This window comes from Lithobates pipiens, unplaced genomic scaffold (genome assembly GCF_037356315.1).
Source record: "Lithobates pipiens isolate NorthernLeopardFrog02 unplaced genomic scaffold, aLitPip1_a1.2 Scaffold_23, whole genome shotgun sequence".
Classification (NCBI taxonomy): domain Eukaryota; kingdom Metazoa; phylum Chordata; class Amphibia; order Anura; family Ranidae; genus Lithobates; species Lithobates pipiens.
In genome coordinates this window covers 112,124,087-112,140,717 of record NW_027507785.1, presented here as the reverse complement: position 1 = coordinate 112,140,717, position 16,631 = coordinate 112,124,087, and the positions used below count along the sequence as shown (strand labels likewise).

Sequence of the window (16,631 nt, the reverse complement as noted above, 5' to 3'; positions counted from 1 at the left end):
GAGTCTCTCCTGGGCCTGCTTATTATGAGGGGATCACACCATCCCTGTGCTGTGCTGATTTTCACCTGGGGGTTCTTATTATGAGGGGATCACACCATCCCTGTGCTGTGCTGAGTTTCTCCTGGGCCTGCTTATTATGAGGGGATCACACCATCCCTGTGCTGTGCTGACTTCCTCCTGGGGCTGCTTACGGTGCTGCTGTCAGTGCTGTATATCACGGTGCTGGTGTGAGTGCTTAATGTCACGCTGCTGATGTCAGTGCTCTCTGTCACGGTGCTGCTGTCAGTGCTGTATATCACGGTGCTGATGTCAGTGCTGTATGTCACGCTGCTGATGTCAGTGCTCTCTATCACGGTGCCGCTGTCAGTGCTGTATATCACGGTGCTGGTGTCAGTGCTGTATGTCACGCTTCTGATGTCAGTGCTCTCTATCACAGTGCTGCTGTCAGTGCTGTATATCACGGTGCTGATGTCAGTGCTGTATGTCACGCTTCTGATGTCAGTGCTCTCTATCACGGTGTTGCTGTCAATGCTGTATGTCACAGTGCTGGTGTTAATGCTTTATGTCACGCTGCTGATGTCAGTGCCCTCTATCACGGTGCTGTTGTCAGATGACACTATCATGGTGCAGGTGTCATTGCTGTATGTCACGCTTCTGATGTCAGTGCTCTCTATCACGGTGCTGCTGTCAGTGCTGTATATCACGGTGCTGATGTCAGTGCTGTATGTCACGCTTCTGATGTCAGTGCTCTCTATCACGGTGTTGCTGTCAATGCTGTATGTCACGGTGCTGGTGTTAATGCTTTATGTCACGCTGCTGATCTCAGTGCCCTCTATCACGGTGCTGTTGTCAGATGCCTCTATCACGGTGCATGTGTCATTGCTGTATGTCACGCTGCTGGTGATCATCTCCTGCACCCTCTTCTTTGCCTACCCTGGTCCCTGACCTTCCCTCTCCTCCATTGCCTTCATGCGCTCCACAGTCCAGAATTGTCAGAACAATTTCCCATATAAAAAAAGAATGCTTGTAGTTATCGATCCCAAATTCACCTCATACATGTGTTATGTCATTGGCCATGTGGTGGGACTATGTTTGCCCAGCTAATAATTATCTTGTGGCTGCAAATTTGACCTAAAGGTTTGCGAAGTTGGCCTCCCATTGAAGTCAATGGGGCCCGCCGCGAACGTTCGGTTTCGCGAACGGTCGGCCTCGTTCGCGGTCCGCGTTCGCGAAACGTCCCGTCGGAAGTTCGTCCATCACTACTCACAACACAGCAGGTTATCAGCATTACAATTATCACAGGTAGCACAATAAGCAGGTGCCGTGGCTCTATCATGGCTCTCTGTCACATTGCTTTTGGATGCTGACTGTTATGGCTGTGCTTTGTTACAGTCTGTTACATACAGTACAGCCATAATTTAACAAAGCCGGTGTCTTGTCAAATAGGGTCCTCCATCAGATGCTGTCCCCTGCGTACTGCGCATGCGCAGTACACAGGAACACAGATTCCGAAAATTGCCGAGGATGAACGGCGCCTGCGCCGTGAGTCCAGGTTCTATCCCCACTATCCAAGTGGACATAGAGTTAGAATAAAAAAGAGCCGAGCGCAGCGAGGCCGAGCCCGAAGCGTGGCGAGCGAAGCTCGCCCGTGAGGGGCCCTCTAAAATTCACAACCCTATGTCCGCTTGGATGGTGGGGCTACCACCTCCACTCACGGCGCAGGCGCCGTTCAGCTTCGGAGATTTTCCGAAGCTTCGTCTGTTCCGTACTGCGCATGCGCAGTACGGAGCGGACACATATTGATGGCCGGACTCTATTAGGCAGAACACCGGCACCCAAAAGCAATGTGACAGAAAGCCATGATAGAGCCATGACAGAGCACCTGCTTATTGTGCTCCCTGTGTGATAATTGTAATGCTGATGATCATAAGAAACAATGAGATGCTACTTTACACTTCATTTGGGGGAGCAGTAAACATGCAGCAGAGCTTCATTTTTACGGCTCCCCAAACCAATCTCCTTTAACTGCTTCCCATCCAGCAACGTACCAGTAAATCGCTGGGATAGAAGGATGATATCTTGGTCATCACTACAGCAATGATCAAGATATCATTTTTTTGGTCCCAGCAATTCTGCACAAAGCAAAGTAATTCGAATGGCTAAGAAGCCACTGGATTACTTTTACAGGCAGTGGAAGGGGGTCCCATCACCACCTTTACTGTCTTTAAGATGTGACCAGTAGCATCCGGTTCCAGGGACACAGTGAGAGGGATGGATATTGTTCTTCCCACTGTGTGACATCAGAAACCAGAAGTGACAAGGATGTTGTCACTGCCGGTTATGTAAAGAAGCCATCACTGGCTTGAACAAGCATCTAATCAAACGGATCTTAGTTTGATCAGATGCTTTGGAGGCCAGAGGGCAGATATTGGGTCTAAAAGACCTCATATCTCTCCATAAAGAGGACCTGTCATGACCTATGCTATCACAAGTAATGTAAAGATACAGTGTAAGATTTTTTTTTATTTGTACCGTATATACTCGAGTATAAGCCGAGATTTTCAGCCTCTTTTTTGAGGCTGAAAGTGCCCCCCTCGGCTTATACTCGAGTCATCGCTGTCTGCCTGCTCGATCAGCGTGTCGAGCAGACAGACAGCGGCCATTCTATTCTAATTCAAAAGCCGCGCCTCCGGCTCCGCCTTCGCCTGTGATAGGCGGAACACTGAATTTCCCAGCAGCCTGTGTTCCGCCTATCACGGACATCCGCTCATCCTCGTACTACGGACGAGGATGAAAGGATGGCCGTGATAGGCGGAACACAGACTGCTGGGAAATTGTGTTCCGCCTATCACAGACAGGGAGGCGCGGCATTTGAACAGGAAAATGGGCGCCGACGAAGAGCGGTGATCCTGGGACGGGACCGGACGGAGGCTCGGCTCGGCTCGGGACGGGACGGGACCGGACGGAGTCTCGGGACGGGACGGGACCGGACCGGACGGAGGCTCGGCTCGGGACGGGACGGGACCGGACGGAGGCTCGGGACCGGACGGAGGCTGGGGACACAGGTAGGCTGGACACACAAGGCCTCACACACACACACACACACACACACACACACACACACACACACACACACACACACACACACACACACACACACACACACACGGATGGACACACACACAGGGATGGATGGATGGATGGACACACACACAGGGATGGACAGGCATATCTCACCCTCGGCTTATACACGAGTCAATAGGTTTCCCAGTTTTTTGGGGGTAAATTGGGGGCCTCGGCTTATACTCGGGTCGGCCTATACTCGAGTATATACGGTAATAAAATACCATTTTAAATAATTTTAAACTGCACTACAGGCAGTGGAAGGGGGTCCCATCACCACCTTTAATGTTATGTAAAGTAATGTAAAGATACAGTGTAAGATTTTTTTTTTATTTGTAATAAAATACAATTTTAAATAATTTTAAACTGCCCTCCTCCTTTGTGCTTATTAATTGCAAACGCGTGCATTGGCTCCACACGCAAATGTAAATGGAAACAAACCTGCATTTTGTTTCAAGCTGGGGTCAGGGGCGGGGCCAGGGGTGGTTGAAGGGGGCCCCCTACAGCCTACCTGACGGGATTTCTAACAGCTGCCCTGGACACAGGTAAGGCTGCAAGTCAGGCTGCATATAATGGGCACAAGTCTGGCTGTATTTATTTTATTTTTTATTACAAATGTTTTTTTATTGAAAGATCATAAACATACAATCAATATGTCAGACAAAGTCCAATATGTAGAAAGGTGTTGCAGTTTTAGACTTGGGGAAATGTAGAAATCAAGCAAAAGAAAAAGGATCAACTTTGAATACATATACATTTACTCATGTGATTTAGTAATAACAGTTTGAACATCTGATAGAAATAGCTCTAGGAACAGTGTTAGGTCATAAAGATACAGTTTCCCAATGTTTCCATTTGTTATCATGAATACGCATAGCATCATACAATGTGTGGTGAATGCATTCGGATAGTTTGATTGTTTCCATTCTGGTTAGCTCTAGGGAAGGGCTGAAGAACGCCAATTTAGTGCTATTACCCAGTGTATGGCTACAAAAGGGGTACAAGTCAGGCTGCATTTAAAGGGCACAAGTCAGGCTGCATTTAAAGGGCACAAGTCAGGCTGCATTTAAAGGGCACAAGTCAGGCCGCATTTAAAGGGCACAAGTCAGGCTGCATTTTATGGGACTGGTAAGGCTGCATTTATTTGGCACAGGTCAGGCTGCATTTCGCGGGCACTGGTAAATATTGTGGTACACCATTTGGTTTCAGAATATATTTTTTCTTGTTTTCCTCCTCTAAAACCTAGGTGCGTCTTATGGCCAGGTGCGTCTTATGGAGCGAAAAATATGGTAGTTATGTGGAAAGGTTACGAGCACTGAACTTATTCTCTCTGGAGAAGAGATACTTGAGAGGGGATATGATTTCAATGTACAAATACCCTACTGGTAACCCCACAATAGGGATAAAACTTTTCTGTGAAGGGGAAATTAATAAGACAAGCGGGCCAGTCACTAAAATTAGAATAAAAGCAGTTTAACCTTAAACTGTGTAGAGGATTCTTTACTGTAACAGCTGAAAGCAGTGGTGGAACTACCAGAGTCTCAGCAGTCACACATGTGTCTGGGCCCTGGAGCTCCACCGGTGCAGGCTCCGATTCCCCTAGCCTAGGGCGATCCTGCTCCTATCTCCAATCATACCATGTGCATGGGGGAGGGGGGGTGGACGCTTTCCACCTGCTGTGCAGGGAGCTTTGTACTAGGCACAGACCGTGCACCACCCACCTTCACTGAGTGCCACAATGGAACATTCCAGAGTGCATTACTGTGAGAGCCAGCCCTGCACACATCAGTGCAGAGACCAGCCAGGCACACAGGGCCCCTCTGGGACTCCTTGACATGGCTTCTGTCACTGTACAAGGATGCATTGCTCTGGATGGAGGTATGTAACAAAGAGTGTTTTACACTCTCTATATGTGAACCTGGGGGGGGGGGGGGGGTGGGTGGAAGTGGTGGGAGACCTGTCACAGGGCTGTTCTATATGCAATTAGTATGCAGTGTGGGCTAAAGAGCCAATCAGACAGACATCTACAGAGTGTGAACACAGGGGATCAATACCTGGCACCAGGCACCTTCCTACCTGGGCTGAGATGTCTGTTTATGGGGAGCTGCGGGTACAAGAGTGTGTGTGATGTATGGTGCATACAGTCTGTATGTCATGTGAGCACAATGTAAAGTGTGTTTATATTGGATGTGTATGGTGGGTATAGTAAAGTCTGCATAGTTGTGTTCAGTACAGTCACACCATGCAGTGTGTAATCTATAGTGTGAGAATGACATAACCCTTGTATGGTGGTACCTGTGAACATAAGTCTGTACCTTGCACATCTGCCGACATCATGCTCTACATCATATATGTCAAACACAAGGCCCACAGGCAAAATCCAGCCCACCAGGCATTGTCATGTGGCCCTCCCACCCAGTTTTGCAGCCAGAATGTGGCAGAACTCCATTTTGACACCTCCAGCTGTTACCTTCCACTCCCTCTCACTGCTGTCAATTGTAAACACCGAAGACATCCGTGTTTACATGGGACAGCTTTGCTCTCAGCAGCTTCCAGATGTAACCGATCCCTGCACACACTTACAGTATAGTGGAGGGCCTACACAGGAAGGTATAACAGTGCCACCTATACAGGATGGGCCTGGGGCTGCCTACATAGGGAGTTACTATAGCCAGGCAAGTTGGGGAGTGGGTGTTGGCAAGAGCACCACTAAACCCTGCATTTTCTACACAGTGCAGCCCTAAACCTTTTACTCTGTATGTAGTGCACCCATGAACTCTACACTCAGTGCAAAGGGCACCCCTGGAACTGCACTCTGTTCATAACGCACCCCTGAAATCTGCACTCTGTTCATAGGGCTTCCCTGAAACTGCGCTTTATATAGAACACACTCTTGAACTCTGTATGTAGTTAGTGTACACCTGAACTCTGCACTCTGTGCAAAGCATAGAGTGCACCTGTGACTGGGCCCTGGTGTTCCGCCACCATGGGGGTCCCCAGCTTAGAGTCAGGGGGCCCTTTATGGTCTTTTTCACAGGGGCCCTGAAGGTTCTAGTTAAGCCTCTGGCTGTAAGGTTGTGGGATTCTCTTCCACAATACTGACATAAAATCACACACATTGGTATTGGTATTATGTAACACTATATATATACACTACCGTTCAAAAGTTTGGGGTCACATTGAAATGTCCTTATTTTTGAAGGAAAAGCACTGTACTTTTCAATGAAGCTAACTTTAAACTAGTCCTAACTTTAAACAAATATACTCTATACATTGCTAATGTGGTAAATGACTATTCTAACTGCAAATGTCTAGTTTTTGGTGCAATATCTACATAGGTGTATAGAGGCCAATTTCCAGCAACTATCACTCCAGTGTTCTAATGGTACAATGTGTTTGCTCATTGGCTCAGAAGGCTAATTGATGATTAGCAAACCCTTGTGCAATCATGTTCACACATCTAAAAACAGTCTAGCTCCTTCCAGAAGCTAAAAAACTGACCTTCCTGTGAGCAGATTGAGTTTCTGGAGCATCACATTTGTGGGGTCAATTAAACGCTCAAAATGGCCAGAAAAAGAGAACTTTCATCTGAAACTCGACAGTCTATTCTTGTTCTTAGAAATTAAGGCTATTCCATGCGAGAAATTGCAAAGAAATTGAAGATTTCCTACAACGGTGTGTACTACTCCCTTCAGAGGACAGCACAAACAGGCTCTAACCAGAGTAGAAAAAGAAGTGGGAGGCCGCGTTGCACAACTAAGCAAGAAGATAAGCACATTAGAGTCTCTAGTTTGAGAAACAGACGCCTCACAGGTCCCCAACTGGCATCTTCATTAAATAAATGAATAAGGAAGGCTATCACTCCATTTTGCAACGCCATGCCATACCCAGTGGACAGCGCTTGATTGGAGCCAATTTCATCCTACAACAGGACAATGACCCTAAACACACCTCCAAATTGTGCAAGAACTATTTACAGCAGAAGCAGGCAGCTGGTATTCTATCGGTAATGGAGTGGCCAGCACAGTCACCAGATCTGAACCCCATTGAGCTGTTGTGGGAGCAGCTTGACCGTATGGTACGCCAGAAGTGCCCATCCAACCAATCCAACTTGTGGGAGCTGCTTCTAGAAGCGTGGGGTGCAATTTCTCCAGCTTACCTCAATAAATTAACAGCTAGAATGCCAAAGGTGTGCAATGCTGTAATTGCTGCAAAAGGAGGATTCTTTGACGAAAGCAAAGTTTGATGTAAAAACAATGTTATTTCAAATACAAATCATTATTTCTAACCTTGTCAATGTCTTAACTCTATTTTCTATTCATTTCACAACGTATGGTTGGTGAATAAGTGTGACTTTTCATGGAAAACACAAAATTGTTTGGGTGACCCCAAACTTTTGAACGGTAGTGTATATATATATGTATATATATATATATATATATATAGCATGCTCCAATTTGCTACAGCAGGGGAAAAAATTCCTTCCTGATCCCCCGAGAGGCATTTGGATTTTCCCTGAAACAACTTTACCTATAAATGTTAGTACCCAGTTATAGTGATGGACGAACGTTTCGCCCGGCGGTCGTTTCGCGGCGAATTTCCGACTTTCGCCGTCCGCGGGTTCGAACGCCTTTTTCCGTCGTTCGCCCCGGCGGACTTACGTGTTTAATGTATACAAGAACTTTAACCTTTCGTGACACGTTTATCATGTGTTACAGGACAACCAATTGAGACATGACAGCTCATGGACACTTGGACATTCCCCCTAACCTATAAATACACCCGATCCGGTGGCCATTTTACATTCTTTCTTCTGTCACTGTAGGGAAAGGATCCTGTGTGGAGTAGGGACAGAGAAAACGCTAGCTATTTGGTACACAAAAGTTCTTTTCAGGACTGGTATAGGTGTTAGGTCAGCAGCCTGAGTTTCTTTTGTCAGTTTAGATAAAGGGACAGAGCGCTGTATGCTGCTATTTTAGGGACAGCTCAGCCAGATTAGTCTTTCTTCATCATCATCATCATCATCATCATTAGCTGTTACTATCAGGTCCACAAAAGAGCTATTCCAGCTAATCGTTCCAGCCTACTCTTTTTTGCCAATTTGTATAGGGACAGGCAGGAAGCAGTGTGTCAGGCAGTGAGGATAATTTTAAAGACTTGCTGTTACTATTAGTTCCACAAAGGTTCTTTTCAGGACTGGTATCAGTGGTACGGTAATAGGCTTGTACACGTATAATATTCTTTCTTCCAAATATAGAAAGAATATTATACTTGACTGCTGCCCTTCTGCTGCAGTCTGCTAATCATTCACAACTCACTTGTTCCACAAAGCTCTTTATCAGGACTGGTAACTTGGTCTGTCTAGGGTGCTACGGTACATAGGCTTGGGTGCGGTACAGTCTGCTGTTCTGTAAGGACCGCTATCGGTCCACAATACATAGGGTTGCCGTGCACTACTGCTGACCGCTGCCCTATACTGCAGCAGTCCTTCAGCGGTATAGGGACTGACGCACAGTCTGCTAAACACTAATACACAACCTGCTTGGTCCACAAAAGTTCTTATAAGGACTGGTAACTTGGTATAGGGTGCTACGGTACATAGGCCTGAGTGCGTTACAGTCTGCTGTTCTGTAAGGACCGCTATCGGTCCACAATACATAGGGTTGACGTGCACTACTGCTGACCGCTGCCCTATACTGCAGCAGTCCTTCAGCGGTATAGGGACTGACGCACAGTCTGCTAAACACTAACACACAACCTGCTTGGTCCACAAAAGTTTTTATAAGGACTGGTAACTTGGTATAGGGTGCTACGGTACATAGGCCTGAGTGCAGTACAGTCTGCTGTTCTGTAAGGACTGCTATCGGTCCACAATACATAGGGTTGCCGTGCACTACTGCTGACCGCTGCCCTATACTGCAGCAGTCCTTCAGCGGTATAGGGACTGACGCACAGTCTGCTAAACACTAATACACAACCTGCTTGGTCCACAAAAGTTCTTATAAGGACTGGTAACTTGGTATAGGGTGCTACGGTACATAGGCCTGAGTGCAGTACAGTCTGCTGTTCTGTAAGGACCGCTATCGGTCCACAATACATAGGGTTGCCGTGCACTACTGCTGACCGCTGCCCTATACTGCAGCAGTCCTTCATTGGTATAGGGACTGACGTACAGTCTGCTAATCACTAACACACAACCTGCTTGGTCCACAAAAGTTCTTATAAGGACTGGTAACTTGGTATAGGGTGCTACGGTACATAGGCCTGAGTGCGTTACAGTCTGCTGTTCTGTAAGGACCGCTATCGGTCCACAATACATAGGGTTGCCGTGCACTACTGCTGACCGCTGCCCTATACTGCAGCAGTCCTTCAGCGGTATAGGGACTGACGCACAGTCTGCTAAACACTAACACACAACCTGCTTGGTCCACAAAAGTTTTTATAAGGACTGGTAACTTGGTATAGGGTGCTACGGTACATAGGCCTGAGTGCAGTACAGTCTGCTGTTCTGTAAGGACCGCTATCGGTCCACAATACATAGGGTTGCCGTGCACTACTGCTGACCGCTGCCCTATACTGCAGCAGTCCTTCATTGGTATAGGGACTGACGTACAGTCTGCTAATCACTAACACACAACCTGCTTGGTCCACAAAAGTTCTTATAAGGACTGGTAACTTGGTATAGGGTGCTACGGTACATAGGCCTGAGTGCGTTACAGTCTGCTGTTCTGTAAGGACCGCTATCGGTCCACAATACATAGGGTTGCCGTGCACTACTGCTGACCGCTGCCCTATACTGCAGCAGTCCTTCAGCGGTATAGGGACTGACGCACAGTCTGCTAAACACTAACACACAACCTGCTTGGTCCACAAAAGTTTTTATAAGGACTGGTAACTTGGTATAGGGTGCTACGGTACATAGGCCTGAGTGCAGTACAGTCTGCTGTTCTGTAAGGACCGCTATCGGTCCACAATACATAGGGTTGCCGTGCACTACTGCTGACCGCTGCCCTATACTGCAGCAGTCCTTCATTGGTATAGGGACTGACGTACAGTCTGCTAATCACTAACACACAACCTGCTTGGTCCACAAAAGTTCTTATAAGGACTGGTAACTTGGTATAGGGTGCTACGGTACATAGGCCTGAGTGCGTTACAGTCTGCTGTTCTGTAAGGACCGCTATCGGTCCACAATACATAGGGTTGCCGTGCACTACTGCTGACCGCTGCCCTATACTGCAGCAGTCCTTCAGCGGTATAGGGACTGACGCACAGTCTGCTAAACACTAACACACAACCTGCTTGGTCCACAAAAGTTTTTATAAGGACTGGTAACTTGGTATAGGGTGCTACGGTACATAGGCCTGAGTGCAGTACAGTCTGCTGTTCTGTAAGGACCGCTATCGGTCCACAATACATAGGGTTGACGTGCACTACTGCTGACCGCTGCCCTATACTGCAGCAGTCCTTCAGCGGTATAGGGACTAAGAGTTTTGTCACAGGGTGATTTAAAAAATGACAGGCAGAGGAAGAGGCAGGCCCTTCCGCAGGGGTGGTAGGGGTAGGGCAGGAGCAACAGCCTTGAGCCAAAGTGGGAAGTTGCAGAAGGTGCGTTCAATTACTTTAAAGGACGCACCAGACTTGGTTGAGTGGCTCACTCAGCCTTATTCTTCTGCACCCTCCTCATCCTCTCGATCTGCACCCTCTTCTTCACTCTCTGCTATGTGCACCCCCAAAGACACTACCACCAACAACACCACCACCACCACATACCTTCCGCTTGAGTGCAAATGGGGGCCTTCATGCTCCAGTGTTTTAATAGGGACCCCCGTATAAAAAGCATGAGGGTCAAGGACCAGTACTGGGTGGCAACGTACTTAGATCCCCGGTACAAACACAAAATGGCGGAAATGTTACCGCCGTCGCAGAGGGCTGTCAGAATGCAGCACTTCCAGGCCTTGCTTCGAGAAATGCTGCATTCTGCTTTTGCGTGCGCTGGCAGAGGAGCAATTCCCACTCCCAGAGAAGGATTTGCGGGTACCAATCCAACAGCGCCTGCAAGAAGAGGCCGGTTTGAAGATGTGTTGGTGACTTCGGATATGAGGTCATTCTTTCAGCCGACCCATCGACAGGTGTCATCCGGATCCAGCATCAGGGAACGCCTAGACCGTCAGGTGTCCGACTACATTGGGTTAACGGCCGATGTGGACGCTCTGAGGAGTGATGAACCCCTAGACTACTGGGTGGGCAGGCTTGACCTCTGGCCAGAGCTTGCCCAATTTGCAATCGAACTGTTGGCTTGCCCCTCATCCAGTGTCCTGTCCGAAAGGACGTTCAGCGCAGCAGGGGGGATTGTGACCGATAAGCGTACTCGCCTAGCTCACGACAGTGTTAACTACCTCACATTTCTAAAAATGAATGAGGCATGGATCTCGGAGGAATTCAACACATGTGATCAGTAGACCATGTATATGTCTATAAACAATTTTTGGAATCAAGCACACAGACCTTCTTAATTCATTTGGCTCACTTCCCTGACCCAAAAAAGCACACCGTACTATATGCCCCTACCCTCCTCTTTGAAGAGGTTGAGCGGTGTCATATTTCTACTGGGGCTGCTTATTATGAGGGGTTCCCACCATCCCTGTGCTGTGCTGACTTCCTCCTGGGTGTTCTTATTATGAGGGGCTCCCACCATCCCTGTGCTGTGCTGACTTCCTCCTGGGGGTTCTTATTATGAGGGGATCACACCATCCCTGTGCTGTGCTGACTTCCTCCTGGGGCTGCTTACGGTGCTGCTGTCAGCGCTGTATGTCACGGAGCTGCTGTCAGCGCTGTATGTCACGGAGCTGCTGTCAGCGCTGTATGTCACGGAGCTGCTGTCAGCGCTGTATGTCACGGAGCTGCTGTCAGCGCTGTATGTCACGGAGCTGCTGTCAGCGCTGTATGTCACGGAGCTGCTGTCAGCGCTGTATGTCACGGAGCTGCTGTCAGCGCTGTATGTCACGGAGCTGCTGTCAGCGCTGTATGTCACGGTGCTGCTGTCAGCGCTGTATGTCACGGAGCTGCTGTCAGCGCTGTATGTCACGGAGCTGCTGTCAGTGCTGTATGTCACGGAGCTGCTGTCAGCGCTGTATGTCACGGAGCTGCTGTCAGCGCTGTATGTCACGGAGCTGCTGTCAGCGCTGTATGTCACGGTGCTGCTGTCAGCGCTGTATGTCACGGAGCTGCTGTCAGCGCTGTATGTCACGGAGCTGCTGTCAGCGCTGTATGTCACGGAGCTGCTGTCAGCGCTGTATGTCACGGAGCTGCTGTCAGCGCTGTATGTCACGGAGCTGCTGTCAGCGCTGTATGTCACGGTGCTGATGTCAGTGCTCTGTATTACGGTGCTGCTGTCAGTGCTCTGTATCTCCTGCACCCTCTTGTTTGCCTACCCTGGTCCCTGACCTTCCCTCTCCTCCATTGCCTTCATTAGCTCCATAGTCCTGAATTGTCAGAACAATTTCCCAAATAAAAAAAAAATGCTTGTAGTTATCGATCCCAAATTCACCTCATACATGTATTATGCTATTGTCCAGGTGGTGGGACTACGTGCTACCCCCTAATAATTACCCCGTGGCCGCAAATTCGACCTAAAGGTTTGCGAAATTCGCCTCCCATTGAAGTCAATGGAGCCCGCGGCGAACGGTCGTTTTCGCGAACGTTTGTGTCCGTTCGCGTTTCGCGTTCGCGAAACGTCCCGTCGGAAGTTCGTCCATCACTACCCAGTTATATTATGTACATTTAGAAAAGAATCCAGGCCTTTTTTAAAACAATCTACTGAGCTGGCCAGAACTACCTCTGGAGGGAGTCTATTCCCCATTTTCACAGCTGCTTTATGTGCAAGTCTGTATTTCCAAAAATGTATACAGTTCTGCTAAATAACACATCCAGGTTAGAGACCTCACTTTTCTCTACTGCAGTCACGCAGTACAGCTTGATCACCTCCACTCTCCTAGCCTGGATTGGTTAAAGAAGGCGCAATAACACACTGATCTCATCCATTTGCTCACTCTGGTGTGTCCTTTTGTCAGTGTGTTCTCTGTCACCACATGTGCATGCATGCCTGACTGACCTAGAGTGCTGACCAGTGGAGGCTGGTGCTCAAAATTTTTTTGGGTGGGGGGAGGGGGCGCAAACAAACTGAAAAACTAAACGGTTAGTAATGCAATTGTAAAAAGCCTTTTATCAGGTGATTATGTATCATTACTGCTAGGTAAAATGGTGCCCATCATATGCAGCCTTACAGTGCCCATCATATGCAGCCTCACTGTGCCCATCATATGCAGCCTCACTGTGCCCGTCATATGCAGCCTCACAGTGCCCGTCAAATGCAGCCTCACTGTGTCCGTCAAAAGCAGATTCAATGTGCCTATCAAAAGCAGCTTCACTTTGCACATCAATTGCAGCCTCACTCTGCCCGTCAAATGTAGCCTCTCTGTGCCCGTCAATTGCAGCCTCTCTGTGCCTGTCAATTGTAGCCTCTCTGTGCCTGTCAATTGCAGCCTCTCTGTGCCCGTCAATTGTAGCCTCACTGTGCCGTCAATTGCAGATCCCCGTTCTGTCTCTCATGCCCGCGATCATGGGTGGTCGGCAGTCATTACGACCCCCAGGCCACCACACGCATTGGGTCCCTCCGCCATGGTACCTTTATTTTTCTAGTTTGTGTTACAAATGTTTACAAATGACTGATATCAAGACAAAGTCAGGTACATACGCTAGCTGCATGTAGAAGACCTGTACATGTAATCCTTTAAATTACTACATAAATGCATTGATATGTGTTTTGAAAAATGAATATGGAACAATGCATGACATTTCTATAAGCATGCTTTATAAATGACCAAAAAAAATCAAAAATCTACAATAGAACAAAAATTGCATGCATAGATTACAAAAAACTTTGTTGTGTACACAGGCAGAACAGTCATGGAAATACAGTGAAAATATTGACCTCCAAGAGAAGGACGGAGTCGACAAAAATCTGCAATATATATTTGGTGACTTTACAGAAAGACTTTGGGCCTATATCACCATACAACAACTGCTAGAGAAACGGTATGTCAGTGTATGAAAGGTTTTATATAGTGAACATGACATGGCTGTGCATCCAGAAATATTTAACTGTTTGCTACTTGACATTATGACATTGCCTTATTTGCCGTAGGAATATGATACCAATCCATGATCAATAAGGTTAAGCTTAGAAGTAGGATTTATAAGTGAATTGTTTCCTATGGTGTCAGCTCATACCACTGCGGTTATGTGCACTGATAACAAGTACTGCATGCAGCACGCTTTTTCAATGCAGTGTGCTTCATTGAAAACCACTGCCTACCAACACTGTTGTAAGAATCAAACATTAAATTTCACTTATATTTAAATATATAGAGGAGAAAATTTGACTTTTCAGGCACATATATAAAAAATAACAATCTCTTTATTTATACATATCAAAAACACATTAGTTCCAAAGACGCAGACAGATTAAAAAATATAAAAGTGTTCAACAGGCCCATGAATTAACCCTAACAGACAATATTAAATCACAGACTGTTTCTTCCTGTGGGGTATTATTAGTGATGTAAATACAAACTCCCACTGGTATGTGACATCAATTGCTGAGATGTAATCGTGGGTCCTGGAGATTTCATTAAAAGTACAGGTGAACGCTCAACATGTTTTTCAATGCTATCGCTTCCTCAGGAGCGTCTGATTAGAAAGAAGATATTTTTACACAACGTCTATAAATTACCATATAATTATCACATAGACAGTGTACATAATCAAAACTGAACCATGTGTCTCTATCACCAACTCACCACGCTAAGTACTGATATACACTCAAGCTTGTCCAGCATGCACTGCCATGTTGCTGCTACATCATCAGCCTCCCAGATGGATTCACAGAGGAAAGCCATTCTTAATGAACCCCCAAAAAGAAGTTTCAAGGGAGCCAACAATGTGCTGACTACACTAGCGGGTATGTATCCGGTAGCTAAAAAGTGAGCATATAAAAATAATATTTTTCAGGAAGAGCGAGAGCAAAAGAAAACGGAGTGACCTATAGACATTGAAAACCCATCAAATGGTCCCATTGTACAAATTATACTAAGAAGGCTGTCCGAAATATACCAGCAAAACATCCCATTAATCATAACTTCTTATGCCGCGTACACACGATCAAACAATCCGGTGGAAAAGTCCGGCAAACTCAAGTCCGCCAAACAATCCCCCCATGTGTAGCCTCCGGCATACTTTTTTGACCCGAAAGTACGGCGGACTTAGAATGCCGTGTTGCACACCAATCTTCCCGCCGGACTCGCATTTCGGCGACCATCCGGCCGTGTGTATGCCAGTCCGCCGTACTTTTGAAATGAGCAGACTTTTCCCGCCCGGAGAAAAGTCCGTTCATTTGGAGCGGGTCTCCAGGTAGGCGGGGCCCGCGAAGGAGAGGTCGCTGGCCCCGCCGCCTGGTATGGACTTAAAGGGGAACCCCAACGCCGAAAAAAATCGGCGTGGGGGTCCCCCCCAAGTCCACAACAGACCCTTGTCCGAGCACGCTACCCGGCCGAACCGAAGAGGGGGACAAGACCCCAGAAGTCGGAAGAAGAGGCCGGCGGCGAGGAAGAAAGCCGGACTTCTCCGCTAGCAAAAGAGCTACAAGAAGATAGCGGAGGAGTCCGGCGAGAAGACCCCCGAAGACGGAAGACCCCCGGAGCTGTGCAATAAAGTATTTTATCTCGTGTGTTGTGTTTTTTTTTGTACTTTTATTTTACAGGTGAATGGGTAGGGGTACATTGTACCCCATACTCATTCACATAGGGTGAGGGGCCGGTATCCGGGGGCCCCCTTATTAAAGGGGGCTCCCGGATTCCGATAAGCCCCCCGCCCGCAGACCCCGACAACCAACGGCCAGGGTTGTCGGGAAGAGGCCCTTGTCCTCATCAACATGGGGACAAGGTGCTTTGGGGTGGGGGGGCCGCGCAGCCCCCCCTTCCCCAAGGCACTCCCCATGTTGAGGGCACGCGGCCTGGTACGGCTCAGGAGGGGGGGCACTCGCTCGCCCCCCTTTCCTGGCCGGCCGGGTAGCGTGCTCGGACAAGGGTCTGTTGTGGACTTGGGGGGAACCCCCACGCCGATTTTTTTCGGCGTTGGGGTTCCCCTTTAAGTCCATGCCAGGCGGCGGGGGCCAGCGACGTCTCCTTCGCGGGCCCCGCCTACCTGGAGACGCGCTCGAAATGAGCGGACTTTCCTCTGCGTGTGTGGGCGAGTCCGTTCATTTCAAAAGTAGGGCGGATAGTACGGTGGACTTAGTACGCCGTATTAGTCCGCTCAAAAAGTGCCGTGTGTGGGCAAGTAGCCCATTCGGAAAGTCCGACGTACAGTCTGGCGGCAAGTCCGCCAGACTAAGTACGTCAGACATACCGCTACGTGTGTACGCGGCTTTACTAAATCTGGGACTGTTG

At 48.0% G+C, this 16,631-nt stretch overlaps 1 protein-coding gene across 1 annotated transcript in view; it reads left to right on the top strand.

Annotated features, from left to right (window-relative positions):
- LOC143927813 (inter-alpha-trypsin inhibitor heavy chain H3-like) overlaps positions 1-16,631 on the top strand; it is a 357,183-nt gene that overhangs the window by 273,098 nt on the left and 67,454 nt on the right. The window contains exon 13 of the mRNA XM_077452197.1: positions 14,081-14,220. Coding sequence (XP_077308323.1) covers positions 14,081-14,220 — 140 coding nt within the window. The remainder of the gene's footprint in view (positions 1-14,080; positions 14,221-16,631) is intronic.